This window comes from Xiphias gladius, chromosome 6, assembly GCF_016859285.1.
Source record: "Xiphias gladius isolate SHS-SW01 ecotype Sanya breed wild chromosome 6, ASM1685928v1, whole genome shotgun sequence".
NCBI classification, from domain to species: Eukaryota; Metazoa; Chordata; class Actinopteri; order Istiophoriformes; family Xiphiidae; genus Xiphias; species Xiphias gladius.
This window is the reverse complement of record NC_053405.1, coordinates 21,702,344-21,718,557: the sequence shown is the minus strand read 5'-3', so window position 1 is coordinate 21,718,557 and position 16,214 is coordinate 21,702,344. Positions and strand designations below refer to the sequence as shown.

General features: G+C 39.3%; 2 protein-coding genes and 1 pseudogene across 2 annotated transcripts; all 3 read right to left on the bottom strand.

Moving 5' to 3' along the window:
• Positions 1-383: 383 nt before the first annotated feature.
• On the bottom strand, positions 384-4,393 carry LOC120790794 (cytochrome P450 2J2-like). The gene is made up of 9 exons (XM_040128651.1): positions 4,202-4,393; positions 3,673-3,838; positions 3,411-3,563; positions 3,172-3,332; positions 2,805-2,978; positions 2,552-2,693; positions 2,226-2,413; positions 710-851; positions 384-559 (listed from the first exon to the last, which is right to left on the bottom strand). Exons 1-9 carry the CDS (start codon positions 4,391-4,393, stop codon positions 384-386), a joined length of 1,494 nt encoding a protein of 497 aa, XP_039984585.1.
• Positions 4,394-5,848: 1,455 nt separating this feature from the next.
• LOC120790795 lies at positions 5,849-9,469 on the bottom strand (annotated as a pseudogene).
• Positions 9,470-10,856: 1,387 nt separating this feature from the next.
• LOC120790861 (cytochrome P450 2J2-like) lies at positions 10,857-15,830 on the bottom strand. The gene is made up of 9 exons (XM_040128813.1): positions 15,543-15,830; positions 14,629-14,791; positions 14,120-14,269; positions 13,860-14,020; positions 13,593-13,769; positions 12,851-12,992; positions 12,518-12,705; positions 12,270-12,411; positions 10,857-12,161 (listed from the first exon to the last, which is right to left on the bottom strand). Exons 1-9 carry the CDS (start codon positions 15,723-15,725, stop codon positions 11,986-11,988), a joined length of 1,482 nt encoding a protein of 493 aa, XP_039984747.1. The 5' UTR covers positions 15,726-15,830; the 3' UTR covers positions 10,857-11,985.
• Between the last annotated feature and the right edge of the window lie 384 nt (positions 15,831-16,214).

The following is a 16,214-nucleotide window of genomic DNA, read 5'->3' as shown; positions in this document are numbered from 1 at the left end:
CATTCATATATAGCGACTATTGGGAAATAATAGACATGATTGAAGAGATAGTTGTTGAAGAGGGAGGGTTTTGCTGCTGCTTACTGGTTACATAATGGCGTTCAGTCTAAGGGTAATTCATCACATAGTCACACATTATGTATTGTAGCAGAACAGAGAGCATGCTATAGTAGTTCCCCTTCATTACCTATTTTATGAAACATTTCCTTGTGCTTCCATCATCAGCTCCAGTATTTCGCACACACGCTCTCTACTCGACTGGTCAAATACATGAATGGTATTGACAGAAAACTAACCACTGTTGCAGCAGATGTTGTCTCTGTATAAATATTTGTTGGCTTTACTGTAGCATATCGTCTGTAGTAAGGGAGAGGTTATACAGTTCAGCGGGCCCTGGCGTAGATCTTGAAGGGGTACGGTGTGCGCGTGGCTCCAATGATTGCTTCTGTACTCAGCTCAACTCCATCCAGGGTGGAAAAACAATACTTCTGAAACAAACTGACGAAAAACAAGAACAGCTCCATTCTCGCCAGGCCTTCTCCCAGACATGCACGCTTTCCTGGGAAAAAGAAAGCACAACTCTCACTATCTACCCACAGTTATATATATTTTTACAGCCCAACCATCACTTTATTCATGCATCACTTAAAGATTAAAGTTTCCAAAATTAAATTAAATTTTTAAATTTTCAGTTGGATGTGAAGTTTACCTGCAGAGAAAGGTATAAATGCATCCCTCCTCACAAACTTTCCATCAGCATTTAGGAAGTGTCCGGGGTTGAAGGTGTCTGGAGTCTCCCATTCATTCTTGTCAAACAGCACGGAGGTCAGGTTTGGCATCACAGAGGTTCCCTGCACAAACCAGGAAAAAATAATCAACTGTTACAGGTTTATAGTTACAGCACAAGGTCTGTTAGTACCAATATGGTATAACAGAAATCTAATGTTTAGCTTCTGTCTTTATACAAAGGGATAAGAAACCTTTTGAGTGTTTTGAGTACAGCCACACGTCATTGACAAGGTGTGTCAAGGGTAATGTCAACAAGTGGGTATTAACACAGAAATGTAATGGCTTAATCACAGGGTCTCTGCTGAAAGGATGTCACAGGCAGACTTGAGTTTTTAGCCTAAGTGGGCACATAATATATTTTTGTAAGCTCAATGAATAATCAGTTAGTATTCATGTCAGATGTTCTTATCTCTAGTATTTCAGGAGAAGTGCCAGTTCAGTCTTCAGCCGCCAGCAAATACCGGTCTATGCACACACTCAATACCTTCCATATAAAGTAACATCAACAAAGAGGGAAAATAGGGAACACAAAGACAAGACAAGTCCTGCCAAATAAGTTTTTTCCTCCTCTTTGAGTATAAATCTCCAGGTGATGGCATGAGGTTCTGCAATATTCGCTGCAGTAACATTAGCTGGCTTTCCTCCATGCTATCATATTTCAGACATCACCAACTGCACAAAGTTACATATTGGCAGTGGTGCAAAGTAACTAAGGACATATACTCAAGTACTGTATTTAAGTACAGTTTTTTCCACTCCACTATATTTCAGGGTGAGGGTAGGCTTAAAAAATGTCTGTGATGTCTGTGAATTGTTAGTAGTTTCACCAAAGAGATATTTCCCCTCCAAACTTCTCAGATGGTTTGCTTTAAATGTGAACTGTTGAAGTAAAATAAAATAAACTCAAATAAACTGTTGGAGGCCCAAAGACCAAGATTTCACTGAAAAATTAGAGAGTTTATGTAGCAGAAGTTTGTTTTCTCTTGTTTGCTCTCTCATTTATCATCTCACAGCTCCTCAGGTTTATCTTGTGACCTTTTGGAGGGGACTGACCCCTAGGTTGGGAGCCACTGGACTTAACTAGCTAACAGAGTATGTATTTCTCAAAACCAGCTCCACCTTGACCAGCTACAACAGTAAAATGTTACTTACATATTTGATGCAGTAACAATCTAATAATGATGTATATATTGTAATATTTCAGTCACAGGGGACATTTTGAGTACTTCTACTTCTACTTTTTACTACATTTTGCTGATAATACTTCTGTACTTTACTTTAAGCAGTAGTTTCAGTGCAGGAATTTCACTTATAATGGAGTATTTTTACATTTTGTACTGATACGTTTACTTCAGTAAAGGATCTGTGTACTTCTTCGACCACTGCACATTGGTTTTCTTCTGGATCCCTAAACTGTTTGTTGTAAGAAGATGCACCTTTGGTATGAAGTAACCACCCAGTGTCGTGTCTTTAGCAGCCATTCTGAATCCATTGAGAGGAACAATGTTTCCCATCCTCTGGATCTCATGGATGACGGCATCACTGTAGGGCAGGTTGGGTCTGTCGGCCATAGTGGGCTGCCGGGCCTGTCCGATGACTCTGTCTATCTCTGCCTGGACTTTGTCTGCGAGGTGAAATAAAACACTTTTAATCGATCAGTTAAAGTAACCTCCTTGAGCTTCAACTTGTTCTTCTTCTGGTATTGTTAAAAAAAAATCTACCGCTGGGAATCATTAAGAGTTTGTCTCATCTTAACACCCACCTTGGATATGAGGGTTCTTGATGAGGTAGATGAGGCCCCATTGCAGAGTCTTGGAAGTGGTTTCACTGCCAGCCAGGAACAGATCCAGACAACACAGAACCAGGTTTCCTTCCTCAAAGCCCTGTTCACGGCATCTGTTCTGCTGTCAGGCAGAGTGGAGGGAGAAAACATGCAATCAGTTCATAAAAGGGTTAGTTTTCTGTTCACATATACGGTATAATGACAGGCTAAGTCAAGAATGTCAATGCAATACTTTCTCTTCTATCAGGAAGGTGTCGATGTAATCTCGTGGGTTGCTGGGGTCCAGATCCAACTTGTGCCTCTCTATCTCTCTCCGGATTGATGCCTCCAAAGATTTGGAGTTGCTGAAGATGCCATTGTGAGGCCCTGGCAGGTGTTTCATCAGTGCTGGGAACGCATCATATAGCTGTTTTGAAGAGGAAACGAGAACTAATTCAGTGATGTTGTTTTTATCCAATGGCAAGTAAAGATCTTACTCTTGCTTGGAATATTTTCTGTTAGACAAGCTTTCAATTTAGAGTCAAAACGAAGCCAAATGAATCCCTGCAGTGACAAATCTGTATTCTTTAACATGTGTCTGTGTTGCTCTTGCATCTTACTAGAGCCCATATGGAGCCTTCCAAATAGGCCATCTCAGTCAGATTCTTCAGCATGCTCTGGAAGTTGTGATCACCGTAGTTAAACCGTCTCCCGAACACGATCTGGCAAATGATGTTGGCCACAGCGTTGTTTAAGAAGGGCACAGGGTCAAATGGCTCGCCTGAACAAAAGAAATGTCTTCAGCCTGAGTACACTGTGTATTTGTGTCTTTTCTGTTGTTTTTTTTGTGTTTGCCAACCTTTCTCCTCCTCCATCGCCTCCTGCAGATGTCGGCTCTCTTCGCATATGCTCTGCTCCATGGAGCTCTTGGCCAGACCAAAGGTACGTAACATGGCCATGGTAAAACGCCGCTGTCTCCTCCACACCTTCCCATTGCTAAAGAAGAGACCCGCTGAGACAGAGAGAAACCAAACCCTGATCAGGATCAGGGCTCAGGAGGCAGGTTGACTACTTTAATACTGATGTACTCCATGTGAGTACTCCAGGTTTGTGTGATTTACCAGAGTTCCCTGAGTAAATTCTGTTCACCATCGGGCTGTAAGGTCGATTCACAAAGTTGTCAGCCTGTGTCACTATGGCTTCCTTCACCATCTTCCACCCAGACACAAACACTGTTTTGTGTCTGCCCAGACGTATGCAGAACACATTCCCATAAACATCAGCTAGCTGTGGATGCAGGAGCAGAGAATAAGTGGCCCGTTGTTGAGCATGTGACTCTGAAAAGATGCATATTTCAGCACAATATGTTGTTAACACTGTGACTTAATATCAGTAGGTTATTAGCATTGTTTTATAAAATAAACTTTTAATATTGAGTTGCTAGAAATTTTCAAATAAAATGAGACATTTTGGTAAATTCCCAGTGCTTGAGGTCCTGTCTAACTTACAATGCAAATGACTGTATATAAAAGTACAGAAGTTATTAATGAATAGTTATTTTCTCCTTTTGGACACTCTCAAGTTGTTCAAGTGAACTCAGAATTAAAAAGAAAAACTATCACATACAATGTCGTGATGCTGTCAGCTTACCTTGGTCAGGTAAATGTGAGGCTGTTTAGGTTCAATGCTGAAGACGTTTCCTAAAAAAGGGAGAGCTGGTGGTCCCGGGGGAAAGTTAGGTGGATCCTTTTTGATCAGAAAATACACTACCAGGAGAAAAGTGAAAATACAGAGCAGCATTCCCCTCAGATCAAGCCACAGAGAGAAATTACACTGCCTCATTGTGAAGCAGAGTAGGAGCAGAGAGGAGCAAGGGACTGATTACTATCACTTGCTCCATCATCCGTTCCTAGTTAGAGAAGGGGCTGGTACTCTGCTGACTCACAGCGTATGTTGGGATGCCCCTTCATTTACCAAATAAAGAGTACAAAGTACGTATAAGCTGAAAACTGACACAAACATCGACACAATAACAAAATGGACATTATAAAGAGAAAACCAAAAAGTCAAATAACTGTCAGGCCATAACATAAAAATAAGGAATCTGTTGTATTGATTTAATAGAGCATATGCAGTTGTCCATGCATTTTTAGCACGTGTAGGGTTAAAACCTCACAGTCTGCATTTTAAAGCTAAAATGTTCTCAGAAATGTTCTTCTTCTCACAGTCTAGCAATTCACAACTTCCATTTCTTTTTATTTCTCACTTTTATGCAACAAGTTAACACAAAAAGTCATGCAGATTTGTGTCTGTATGATGATGATGATTCCGAAATTGTGACCCTTTTTCAATAAGGTTATGATATGCCATCGTGTTCATGGTCTGTGTATCATGTTTTTTTGCGTTTAAAAAAAGGAGAGGCCCCCTTCATTACAGTCACAAACAGCTTAATGTTACTCTGTGGGCTTATGCCAGAACATTTAGTACTTTACGATGAATGCTAACAAAGTTTACATGCAGTTAACAGGGGTATATATAATATACTTCCCACTTTTTGAACGTATTTTTAAAGTGAGTGTGGATTTTTTTATGTGACTACAACATCTTCCAAATTATTAATAGGGTATAAGTTTGTAGAAAATCAGTGACAACCAGTGAAAAGTGAACCTTTCCTTGCCGTCTACCAGTGTTATTATTAATACCACCACCAGAGGAGTAAGACAAAGTAAGACATTTCCAACTTTTACACAATGGGTTTTACAAGTAGTAATTATTAAATTGCAATTAAATTTACAAAATAACTAAATTCATAAGCTTAAATGTTAAAATTGTTCCACTAACTGCCAGACTCCCATGTTATAGCCATGTTTGTTATGATGTGTTTTTTTGTCAGTGATGTAAACCAAGTTTGTGACACATATCAACAAATAATTAGTCATTTCTTTAAATTATTTTTTTAAATAATTTCAGTCCATTATTAACTAATGGCTTCTACATCACGTATAACTAATCATTTCTATGAAGTGTTGAGAAAACGTAACCAATACAGCTTGCTTCTCATTTATCTATGTATGTATATTAACTCTTTGTACATTCTGTCATTAGTAATTACAAGAACAAAGGCAAATATCTTTTAAACTGTACTATCAACATCTTTTTATGAAACTATAACTTCATCACACAGAATTAAATGTGAGGCAATCGTAAAACAGCTTTCACTTCTTAAGTGCTTTGCTTAGGTCTTGTCTGTTAGACACTGGTTAAATGGAAAAATGGTTTAGTGAGATGTTGCATAATTCAGCGAGCCTTGGCGTAAACCTTGAAGGGGTGCGGTACTCGTGTCGTTTTAGTGACTCCGTCTGTACTCAGCTCTACTCCATCAGGAAAAGAGGAAGAGAACTTCTGCAGTAAACCTACAAAAAACAGGAAAAGCTCCATCTTGGCCAGGCCTTCTCCGAGACACACACGTTTCCCCGAAAAGCCAACAAACACACACACACACACACACACACACACACACACACACACACACACACACACACACACACACACACACACACACACACAAAGGTGTAAGAGCACAAGATAAAAATGATATTCTGATTCAGGTTATGCTCAAGATTGAGGTGAATATGGTTTACCTGCAGAGAAAGGGAAGGTGAGCTTTTCTCCTCACAAACTTTCCCTCAGCATCTAGGAAGTGTCCGGGGTTGAAGGTGTCTGGAGTCTCTCATTCATTCTTGTCAAACAGCACAGATGTCAGGACGGGTATTATGGACCTACCCTAAAAACAAGATCCATAGGTTAACACTAAGCAATATTGCAAGAACAACACTCACATTTTTCATTCCCCATTTTTTCAAGATATATTCCTGTTAAGACCTTAAAACGCTGTGATCTAGATGCACCTTTGGTATGAAGTAACCACCCAGTTTCGTGTCTTTAGCAGCCATTCTGAATCCATTGAGAGGAACAATGTTTCCCATCCTCTGGATCTCATGGATGACGGCATCACTGTAGGGCAGGTTGGGTCTGTCGGCCATAGCGGATTGACGGGCCTGACCAACCACTCTGTCTATTTCTGCCTGGACTTTTTCTAGAAATTCAAGTAATTAATGATTTTAGGTTTAAAATTGCATTCGATGCCTTGATCTGTCTTCTAACATCATGATCTTGCAGTCATGTCAGTTCAGATTCCCACTGACATTCACATTGACGCACCACAGCAACTTTCTTTTCTATTACCAAACAGGGGTGTAATATGTTTTCCAACTTACCTCATTTTTAACCACGTAGGCTTTAGAGATGGCAAGGTTGGTCTGTAGATGGGTCCACCACTTTGGTCCAGACTGATCTCTCTCATCAACTTTTGAATGGTTTTGCAATTAAATTTAGTACATATAGTCATGGTCCCCTCAGGATGAAATGGATTAATTTTGCTTGTCCCTTAACATTTCATCTAGCACCATTACTAGGTGCAAAAGTTGAATTTCACCAGTTCTTTGGTTCATGACGAAATACCAGCACAAAAGTCATTCCCATCAAATCCAGTTTTGTGTTTGGTGCTAATTAGCAAATGTTAGCATGCTAAAAGGCTAAACTAAGATGGTAAACATATATATCATTAATCCTGATTAATATTATCATGCCAGCAATGTCATTATGAGTGTATCAGCACGTGGATGTTAGCATTTAGCTCAAAGCACCGCTGTGCCTAACTACAGCCTCACAGAGCTGCTAAGGATGCAAACTCTTGGTCGTGTTTCCTTCCTGTTTCACAGTTACCTCTCTGTAGGGCTAAGCATGTCGCCCACCATGATATCAGGGTTTTTGATGGGGTAAACCAAAGCCCACTGCAAAGTGGTGGAGGTTGTCTGTGTTCCAGCCAGGAAAAGATCCAGAGAGCACAGAGTCAGACTGGTCTCAGTGAAGGCCAGGTAAGACTCTTCGTGCTCTTTGAAATGCAGAGGAGAATTTAGTAGTGAATCATTAGCAGTTTGACAGAGAGGGCTACAACTGTGCAGTGCTGTGTGTGCAATGCAGTTCCTCACACACATTCTCCATTTCAATGAGGAAAGCGTCGATGTAGTCTCTGGGATTGCTGTGGTCCAGGTTCCTCTTGTGCCTCTTTACCTCCAGACTGATGAAGTGTCGGGCAGTGTCAAAGTTGCTGAATATTTTGTTATGAGGACCTGGAAAGTACTTCATCACTTTGGGGAATGACTCGTACAACTACTTTGAAGAAAACAGTAGATGTAGAGAAAATTTTCATTCAGAACATCTCCTTTCACCTTTTGAAATTTGACCAGAGACATGGGCCTCCCAGCTGGTTACTAAGAAACGACTCCCACAATCCCAGTGTGCTGTCTCTCCAACAATGATTGAACAAAATGCGTAATATTGACTTACTGGATCCCATACAGAGCCCTCCAGCCAAAGACACTCAGAAAGAAACTTCAGCATGGTCTGGAAGGTGTGGTCGCTGTAGTCAAAGCGTCTCCTCATCACCAGCTGGCAAATGATGTTGGACACAGCATTGTTGAAGAGGCCGATTCACCTGGAGGAGAGGAGTCCACTGTTAGGACCACACTACTTTGCTTAGGAGCTTTTGCTGCTACTCCTCTAGGATTATGAGCTTATAATATACTCATTTTAAACCACCTTTCTCCTTCTCTATCTCCTCCTGCAGGTATCGGATCTCCTCACAGATACTCTGCTCTATGATGCTTTTATAAGGTAGACCAGGCAAAACGCTGTCTCTTCCATGTTTCACCATTACTCATGAACAGAACACCTACACACAAGCATTCAGTAGAAAAAGGCTCAATGACTTGCGGGGAGTCATTTCTGCACTGCATGAGACAAGAGAGAGAGAGAGATTTTTACACCTGAGTTTCTTGGGTAAAACCTGCCAGCAAATTGCTCTGTATGGGCGATCCACAAAATTCTCAGCTTGTGTCACTATGGCTTCCTTCACCATCTTGTACCCAGTCACAAACACCATCCTGTCACTACCGAGGCGGACGCTGAACACATTCCCATAGACTTCAGCCAGCTGGAGACATCAGAGAGGGACAAACACTGGTGAACCACAAAGCGCTACTGCATTTTGTAACTTGTTCAGAAACAAAACCTACCAATGCCCAATGGGAAACAAATGCATTACCAGGTGTGTTGAGTGTGCTTAGAGGTTAAAATTTTCAATTTATATTTACAATTTGACCACCAGGTGTCAGTATTAGCCATTTATTTCTACATAAAGATGAACATTTTAAATGCAAATGCACATTTCCTGAAATATGAGAACAATTAAAGTTACATTCCGTAGGTAAATTATTAAAAAGGATTGAAAGAGCTTCCTTTTTTTTTTGTTCTTAGGTAAATTTATACATATTGTTATTGCCCACATGAGCAGCTGTCTGGGGCAACTGATAGCAAATGCGCAATAATGTTTTTTTTAAGGATCTTGAAATGATTGTAAATTCTATTAAATCAGTCAAATTAACCAAGTTTAAATGTATTTGGATTTCTCAGTAAAATTCACACTTGAAATTGAAAATATGCACAACAATTTTTTTTTTAAAAAACACCAAGTGGCAGAAAAATGCTTGAAAACAGTTTTATCAGATTTAATCATATTTAATAATACATTCTCAGCAATAATATCACCTTAACTCTTTTACCCTTAATACTTTAAAGTGAAACCTCGTGTGTATTAAAAATTTACCTTGGTAAAATAAATGTGTGGATATTTTTGTCCACACTGGAGAAATTCCCTACAATGGGCAGAGCCAGTGGTCCTGGAGGATAATTTGCTGGATTCCTGTTTTTAAGGATGTCTATTATTAGAAGGAGAATTCAAAAAAACAGGAACAGCCCCTTGAGGTCAAAACTCAGCAAAAAATTATAAAGCCACATGGTTAAAGAGAGCCGAACCAGCAGCAGAAGACAGTTCTGTGCTTTTCAAGATTTTCGTCTTCCTCACTTGAAACACCTGCAGCTGTATAATGCCTGTTCACGCACCCTTTTATCGCCCACATGCTCAGTGGCTACACTCAATTAAAAAAAAAAAAAAAACCTTAATAAATTATTATTACGCTGAAACATAGTAATTTTATAGCAATCAATCATTAGCAACAACATTCTCCACTCAGCAATATGATAACACACACTAAGTGCAAAACCTCTGCTGTGTTTCCGTGACTTTGGACAGCGATTGATTGTTTATAGTGTACGCAGAGACAAGCCAACAACACAAAATGCTGTGGGATTAAAAAGTGTCCAACTAATCCAGTTGCATGTAAATACGTGGAAATGGGCTGGACTGTACATATTACACAACTAAAGACTAGTCTCTGAGACAGTCTAAAGTCTAGAGTCCCTTAGACATGGTAGGAATGAAAGATACCTTATACGTTATATAAGGTATCTTTCCAAAAATCTACTCCACTGAAATCCCCTCTGTCAAACATTTTCAAAAGATAAGGAATATTCGGCAACATTGCAGAGTTTTCAGTACAGTAGTACCCTCTACCAAGTGTTGTCAGTCAATTGATTGTAAATTGTTTTGCAAGGGAGCATATCTAAAATCATATATTGATTTAAGGCAGAATACAACATACCTAACACAGACCCTTTTTACAATTAGTTACAACTTATGATTTTTGTACATTACCTCATTAACCGAAACAAATTTACAATTCGAGTTCATAGAAGTAGAGGTCAAAGTGATGATTGCCAACTCAATTAAAAATCAGGAGAATTGCATGGCATTTTGTCTAATTGTTGCACTTGTTCTTTTGCCTCCATGTTAAAATTCTGTGGAAATGGCCTGGGTGTGGTTTTAGATGAATGTACATCTCACTATACATATATGTACACATATATACACTCTTCATTTACCAGTAACAAAATCAAAGAGGCTAATTGCAAATTTATTCATTAATTGTATGCATAAGATGTATTGTTGTTAAGATGGAAAGAAAACGCTCCTCAACAACGAAGTTACTTCTTGATCAATTATCATAACTTTTGCCATTTGAGAAATTAAGTCAAGCCAAAACTGTAGGTTCATTTTTTGAAGGCTTTTGTGCCCCTGTTCTTTCACATTTGGAAAATTATCAATTGAGGACTTGAAGATTTATCCAAATGGTGAGGAGATGCTGAATTATCAGACATATATTTGGGGTTTGGACTGAAATGAAAGTTTTGCTTTTTGTTTAGGTGGTGTGATATATTTTGATCACAGGATGAGGTGTGATCTGGTGACAAGAAAGTGAACAAAGATGGGGAAAAGGTTTGTTTAATGAAACTGAGGCTATAGGCAACAAATATTTCAGAGTGTTTTTGTAATCAGTATTACTTATTATTTAGTAGGAGATTTACAATAGAGTTTTGGACATGCTTATATTGGAGTGGTTGAAAGTGGAAGCTTAGCAACATGCATATCCATCATCAGGTGTTATCGTTCACTCTGACGGACAAACAGCTCGTGAACCTTTACGTCATATAAGTCCAACAAAGTGCAGTTTTATCCAAATAAGGGCAAAACCTCTAGTAAACAGAAATCATGCTTAACTAAGGTGGAGCTAATGCAAACACATCTTATGTAATGGATATATTAGCTGATGATATATCATGAACTCCTGTGGCTCAATACTGATAAATGATCAAGTCAGTATCAAGTTTATGGATGTTATATCTTAATGACTATGTCATTAAAGTATCTGAGAAACTGTAAATAAAATCTTGTCAGACCAGTGATAGATACTGGATCAGTACACGTTTATTGCAGAACAGTCGATTTTTTTTTAAGTTTAGTTTTAGTAAATGAACATGTGTAGTGAGCTCTGTTTTCAGTTTCAGTTTTTCATAGAAGTCAACAAACTCCATGTAATAATGATAAAAGTTTAAGGCAGGTTTACTACTCAGCTCAACAAAACTAAAAGGGAGGTTTGGTTAAAATGTTAATCGGTTTTGATTGTACACATCAACACAGTCTTAAGAAGAGGTTTACACAGGCAAAATAATGGGCAACATTGCTGTACCTGGACCATGGATAAAAGGGCTTTAATTACCTGTAAGAAACAAACAGAGGGAAAATGGACATGCTTTTTTCTTCTTGAAAAAGAAGACAATTCCAGGTGCCTTTCACTTAATACTTGTAAATGTCATTGTGAATTTGACAGACATAGTAATCATTTACAATTACATTTGAGGGTAAAATGTTCATATACTGTATTATGCCAAATATTGCAGGTTGGCTATGCACTCATTATGTTATTGCTTCACTAAAGGTAATGGGCTTAAATATTTTCTGCAAATTTCTAACTTCCAGGATCTTTCATTTTGTGCTCTCAAAAAGAATGTGGTGATCCAGCTCATTGATATTTGTTTTTTGGTTGGGGTGAGAATAGCTGAAGAGGTGGAGAGCATCAGCGAGGTATGGCTAGTATCCTGAACTCCTCTGGGGAATAGGTGAAGCCCAGCACCCCCACCGAGCTGGGCATTTCTCCAGGAACAGGAGTGAAGGTGAAGCGTTGGAGGAGAGATGTAAAGAAAAGGAACAGCTCCTTTCTGGCCAGGTGCTCCCCTAAACACACACGTTTACCTGGGGAGAAACAGTCCTCAGCAGCTTTAGATTAGCAGATTCCTCACCTATGATACATGCTCCTATTTTGAATTATATTGGTAGCAATTCGAAGAGTAAAGAACAAACCTGCTGAAAATGGCAAGAAAGCGTCTCTCCTGCGGAACTTGCCCTCTGAATCCAAAAAATGCTCAGGATTGAAGGTATCTGGAGTCGCCCACTCGTTCTTATCAAGCAGCACAGATGCTAGTATTGTCGCAATAACTGTGCCCTGGAAAAAGAGTCGTGATGTTTTTGAAATCAACTGTGTATAAATAATCTGCAAATTTTACCACTTGACATTCAGCCCTGGGTGGGTGTGGTAAATATTCCCTTACCTTGGGTATGAAGTATCCTCCCAGTGTAGTGTCTTTACTGGCCATTTTGGGGAATCCCAACGGAACAATGTTTCCCATCCTTTGAGTCTCATGGATGACAGCGTCAGTGTAGGGCAGGTTGGGTCTATCGGCCATGGTGGGTTGGCGAGACAGTCCAATCACTCTGTCTATCTCTTCCTGGACTTTTTCTGAGCGAGGAAGCAGAGTCAGTACCACAGCAGACAGCTCATTGGCCATTATACACTTGAAATAGCAGAAAAAACATCTATAACCTTCACAACAATATTCCAGTCCTTAACATGATTAATGATTAATGAGGATGAATTGACTAACTCTGTATCTCTGGGTAGATTATCATGTATAAGACTGCCCAGCGTAAAGTGGTGGCCAGTGTTTCTGTCCCGGCCTCTATCAGGTCGAGGGTGCTGACCAGCAGGGTTTCAATGTTAAAGCCAGCCTGAGGATCCTCTTTTTTCTGGCAGTTTGTCAACAGAAAAAAAAACAACGTTATTTTCTGACATTATACACAGGGCTGTGCTTTTAGAGGCTACTTCATGCATTATTACTCAATGCTGAAACATGACATGACATTTGACAGTAATCATTTTCTGGATCATGGGCTGTCTTTCAGTAAAAAATTAAACCTTATACTTTCCCAGTAATATATTAAGAGTGTGTTCAAATACATGGTTCTCTCTCAGCATGGCTCACTGAAACTATTGGCTCATTGTGACTGCAGCAGCTGACATGTATGTAGACATTTTGTCAAGTTTAAGAAGGATTCTGTAATTCTTTGTGTCCCGAAGGAGGCATGATCACTGAAAGACTATAAATATCTTTTATAGGGATGGAGGGGGTGAATTTCAATTCAAGCGGAGCTGTGTGGGTGTGCTGGCTCTTTAACAGTGAAAGAAACAAACAGATATTCATACTATTTGCTTGTTTTGTGCATGATATGATGTAGCATTTTATGTTTTTTCCAGGCACGAGAAGTACTTGGACTGATGAATGGGCTTTTTGGGCTCGGTTTAACACTATCCCACGGAGCTTTATGGAAAATATGAAAATATTGTACCTTCTCCATCTCTGCCAGATATACATCGATATAATCACGAGGGTCATCAGAGTTCCACTCCTCCTGGTGCTTCTCTATTTCCTTTTGCAGGAACAACAAGATCTCTTTGTAGTTGGCGTGGATAGTCTGGTGAGGTCCTGGCAGGTACTTCAGCAAGCCAGGGAAGGCATCATACAGCTGTTTGATGGGACAAAGTCTCAGATCAGTTATAGATCAGCAGTACAGTTTGTTCTGTGATGACAAGATAACAGTTAAGACAGGAATTACCTGAGTCTGAAGAGAGCCAGTGAGCACAACGGCCTCATTGTCCAACTCCAGAATCCGGCGAAAGCTTTGATCGCTGTATTCAAAGCGATGTCCGAAGAGCACAGAGGAGATGATGTTACTCACTGCATTGGTTATGGTGTAGTGGGGGTTGAATGGTCGTCCTGGGAACAAATTAAATTCAATTGATGATAAATCATACTGGAAAAATCCTTTTAGAGCATGGCAGCGCTTTAGGGAAGTCGCATGAGCGATCTACTTGCCTTGCTCCTCTTTGAATGCTTCACAAAGAAAGCTGCTTTCCACTTGAATATATTTTTCCAAAGACATCTGGCGTTCTCCAAAGTAACGCAGGTGAGTGTTGGCAAACTTCCTCTGTTTTCTCCACAGGTAACCATTGCTCAAACTTATGCCTGTGAAAATCGAATATCAAACTATTAACAAAGCCAACAGGCTCTGCTCAGGGATTGATGCATGTAGTTTGAGAATAACACGTATTGTGCTACGTTTATTAATTCCCTGCTTTTACAGGTTTGAGAACTCTATTACAGTTGTCGTCACTCCCTACTCTCTGCTGTGCTGAGTTTGGTGCATCATTGTGGGGTGGGACGAAGTGTAGGCACCAACAAATATGCCACTACACATATTCTGCATTTACATTATAAAGTCCCACATGAGTTGGCTGTCTAAACCATGATTTTTAGACAAATCTGTCAACACATTATATATATGTTGCACCATTATTCATGCTCTCATATATTCAGCTACTTACCAAGGCCCTTAAAGACAACATGGAAGATAGGAACGACAGGTCGATCAACAAAGCTGTCCAGCTGGTTGACAAGAGCCTCTTTGACCATTTTGTGTCCTGAAATAAGCACCATTCTCTTGCTGCCTCTCCTCAAGCTAAACACAGGGCCGTACTCCTGAGCAAGCTGTAATTAAAAGCAAATTATTTTTCAAGAGAGGCAAAGACACTTTAAATATTTCAGTATATAAATTATATATAGAATAGAAATGAAGGCACCTTTTGTGCTAATAATACTGTTAACTTCACATTGTGAATGCTGTTACTCTGCATTGATGCAGTTTGCCATTGTTTGGTGTATGATTTTATGATTTTTAAAACTGTCCTCTTTGACATACTAAATAAATTAATACTCTTTTCCACATATTCACCTGCAGTTAATCACTGATTATTTGCAATGTTTTGAATGTCTCACGTTTCTTTTTAAACTCACATACTATATTTAACCCCTTTTAAGTATTAAATGATTTTCAAAACCCTTAGCTGAAAAATGCTTCTAAAAGACGATCAATCACTGATGAAAACTAGGACACTGTGATAAACCTGAACCTTTTTAGTGGTCTTTTTAACTGTTATGTAACTGTTATGTAACTGCTATACACTGTTATATAACTTATATATTATAACCAATATGTTATTTGAGCTTTACTGTCATTTTCCTTGAGGTGATGCATTATTTTGTCAACCCTGTATAGCCTGTCATGCAGCGGAAAATAAACTTTGATTTGGGTAAAATATGAAACTGGCACATGTTGAGAAAACACCTTTTAATTGCAATCTTATGATGGTGTTTTGTATTTATTGTTATTCCTTGTGTTCATCATGTTGACAAGGCTACTTTCTCTACTCTTTGAAAACAGTGTTATCATTCACTTCACCTTCTCCATTGTTCTGAAGTCAAGTCCAGTGAAGACATTTCCTAGAAAAGGCATAGCCCAGGGTCCAGGTGGAAAGTTGTGAGGCCTCCAGTTTCTTACCACATCCGTCAAAAGTAGCAATACAAAAGCAAACAAAAGCCAACCAGTGAAGTCCATACAATCAAAAATTGCTTGAAATATCATCCTGAAGATATTTCAAAAAGCCCTCTGAAAAACCTCCCTTTTGCTCCTGCAGACAGGATAGTTGTCCGACTGACATTATCTGGATGAGGAAAAGGAGACTGGGGGAAAAAAACCCCAGCCAGGGAATGTTATGTAACACTGGTGGCCTCTCAGGAGCTTTGACCTCCCATATGAAGTGAAAAACAACGCTGGAGCTGGAACTCTTCTAGCTGTTCGCTGACTGCATGCACGTGTGCTGCATGTTAGGGACACGAGGTTTTCCCAATACCTCTAATAAAGACAATTTGTCAGTCATCAGTTAGTGAATCAAGTAAGGAAACAATGTAAAGGCATATTCAATACATTATAATTTTATACAGTAGGTGGATTTTAATGCATATGTATCTAAGAGATGTGTAGTAGACAGTTATTTCACAATGCATGAGTTTAGCTGCCAGATAAATTTGAGCCACTATCAAAGAGTGGAGCACTAAAATAATTTAGTAATTA

What these genes read in the sequence shown, in the direction of transcription:
- LOC120790794 (XM_040128651.1), bottom strand. Translation starts at nt 4,393, where the DNA reads ATGAGGCAGTGTAATTTCTCTCTGTGGCTTGATCTGAGGGGAATGCTG. An exon ending in CTCACATTTACCTGACCAAG is followed by an intron (nt 3,839 to 4,201) that starts GTAAGCTGACAG and finishes CTGCATCCACAG; the next exon opens with CTAGCTGATGTTTATGGGAA. An exon ending in AATTTACTCAGGGAACTCTG is followed by an intron (nt 3,564 to 3,672) that starts GTAAATCACACA and finishes TCTCTGTCTCAG; the next exon opens with CGGGTCTCTTCTTTAGCAAT.
- LOC120790861 (XM_040128813.1), bottom strand. Translation starts at nt 15,725, where the DNA reads ATGATATTTCAAGCAATTTTTGATTGTATGGACTTCACTGGTTGGCTT. An exon ending in TGTTGTCTTTAAGGGCCTTG is followed by an intron (nt 14,270 to 14,628) that starts GTAAGTAGCTGA and finishes CGATTTTCACAG; the next exon opens with GCATAAGTTTGAGCAATGGT. An exon ending in TTTCTTGCCATTTTCAGCAG is followed by an intron (nt 12,162 to 12,269) that starts GTTTGTTCTTTA and finishes GTTTCTCCCCAG; the next exon opens with GTAAACGTGTGTGTTTAGGG.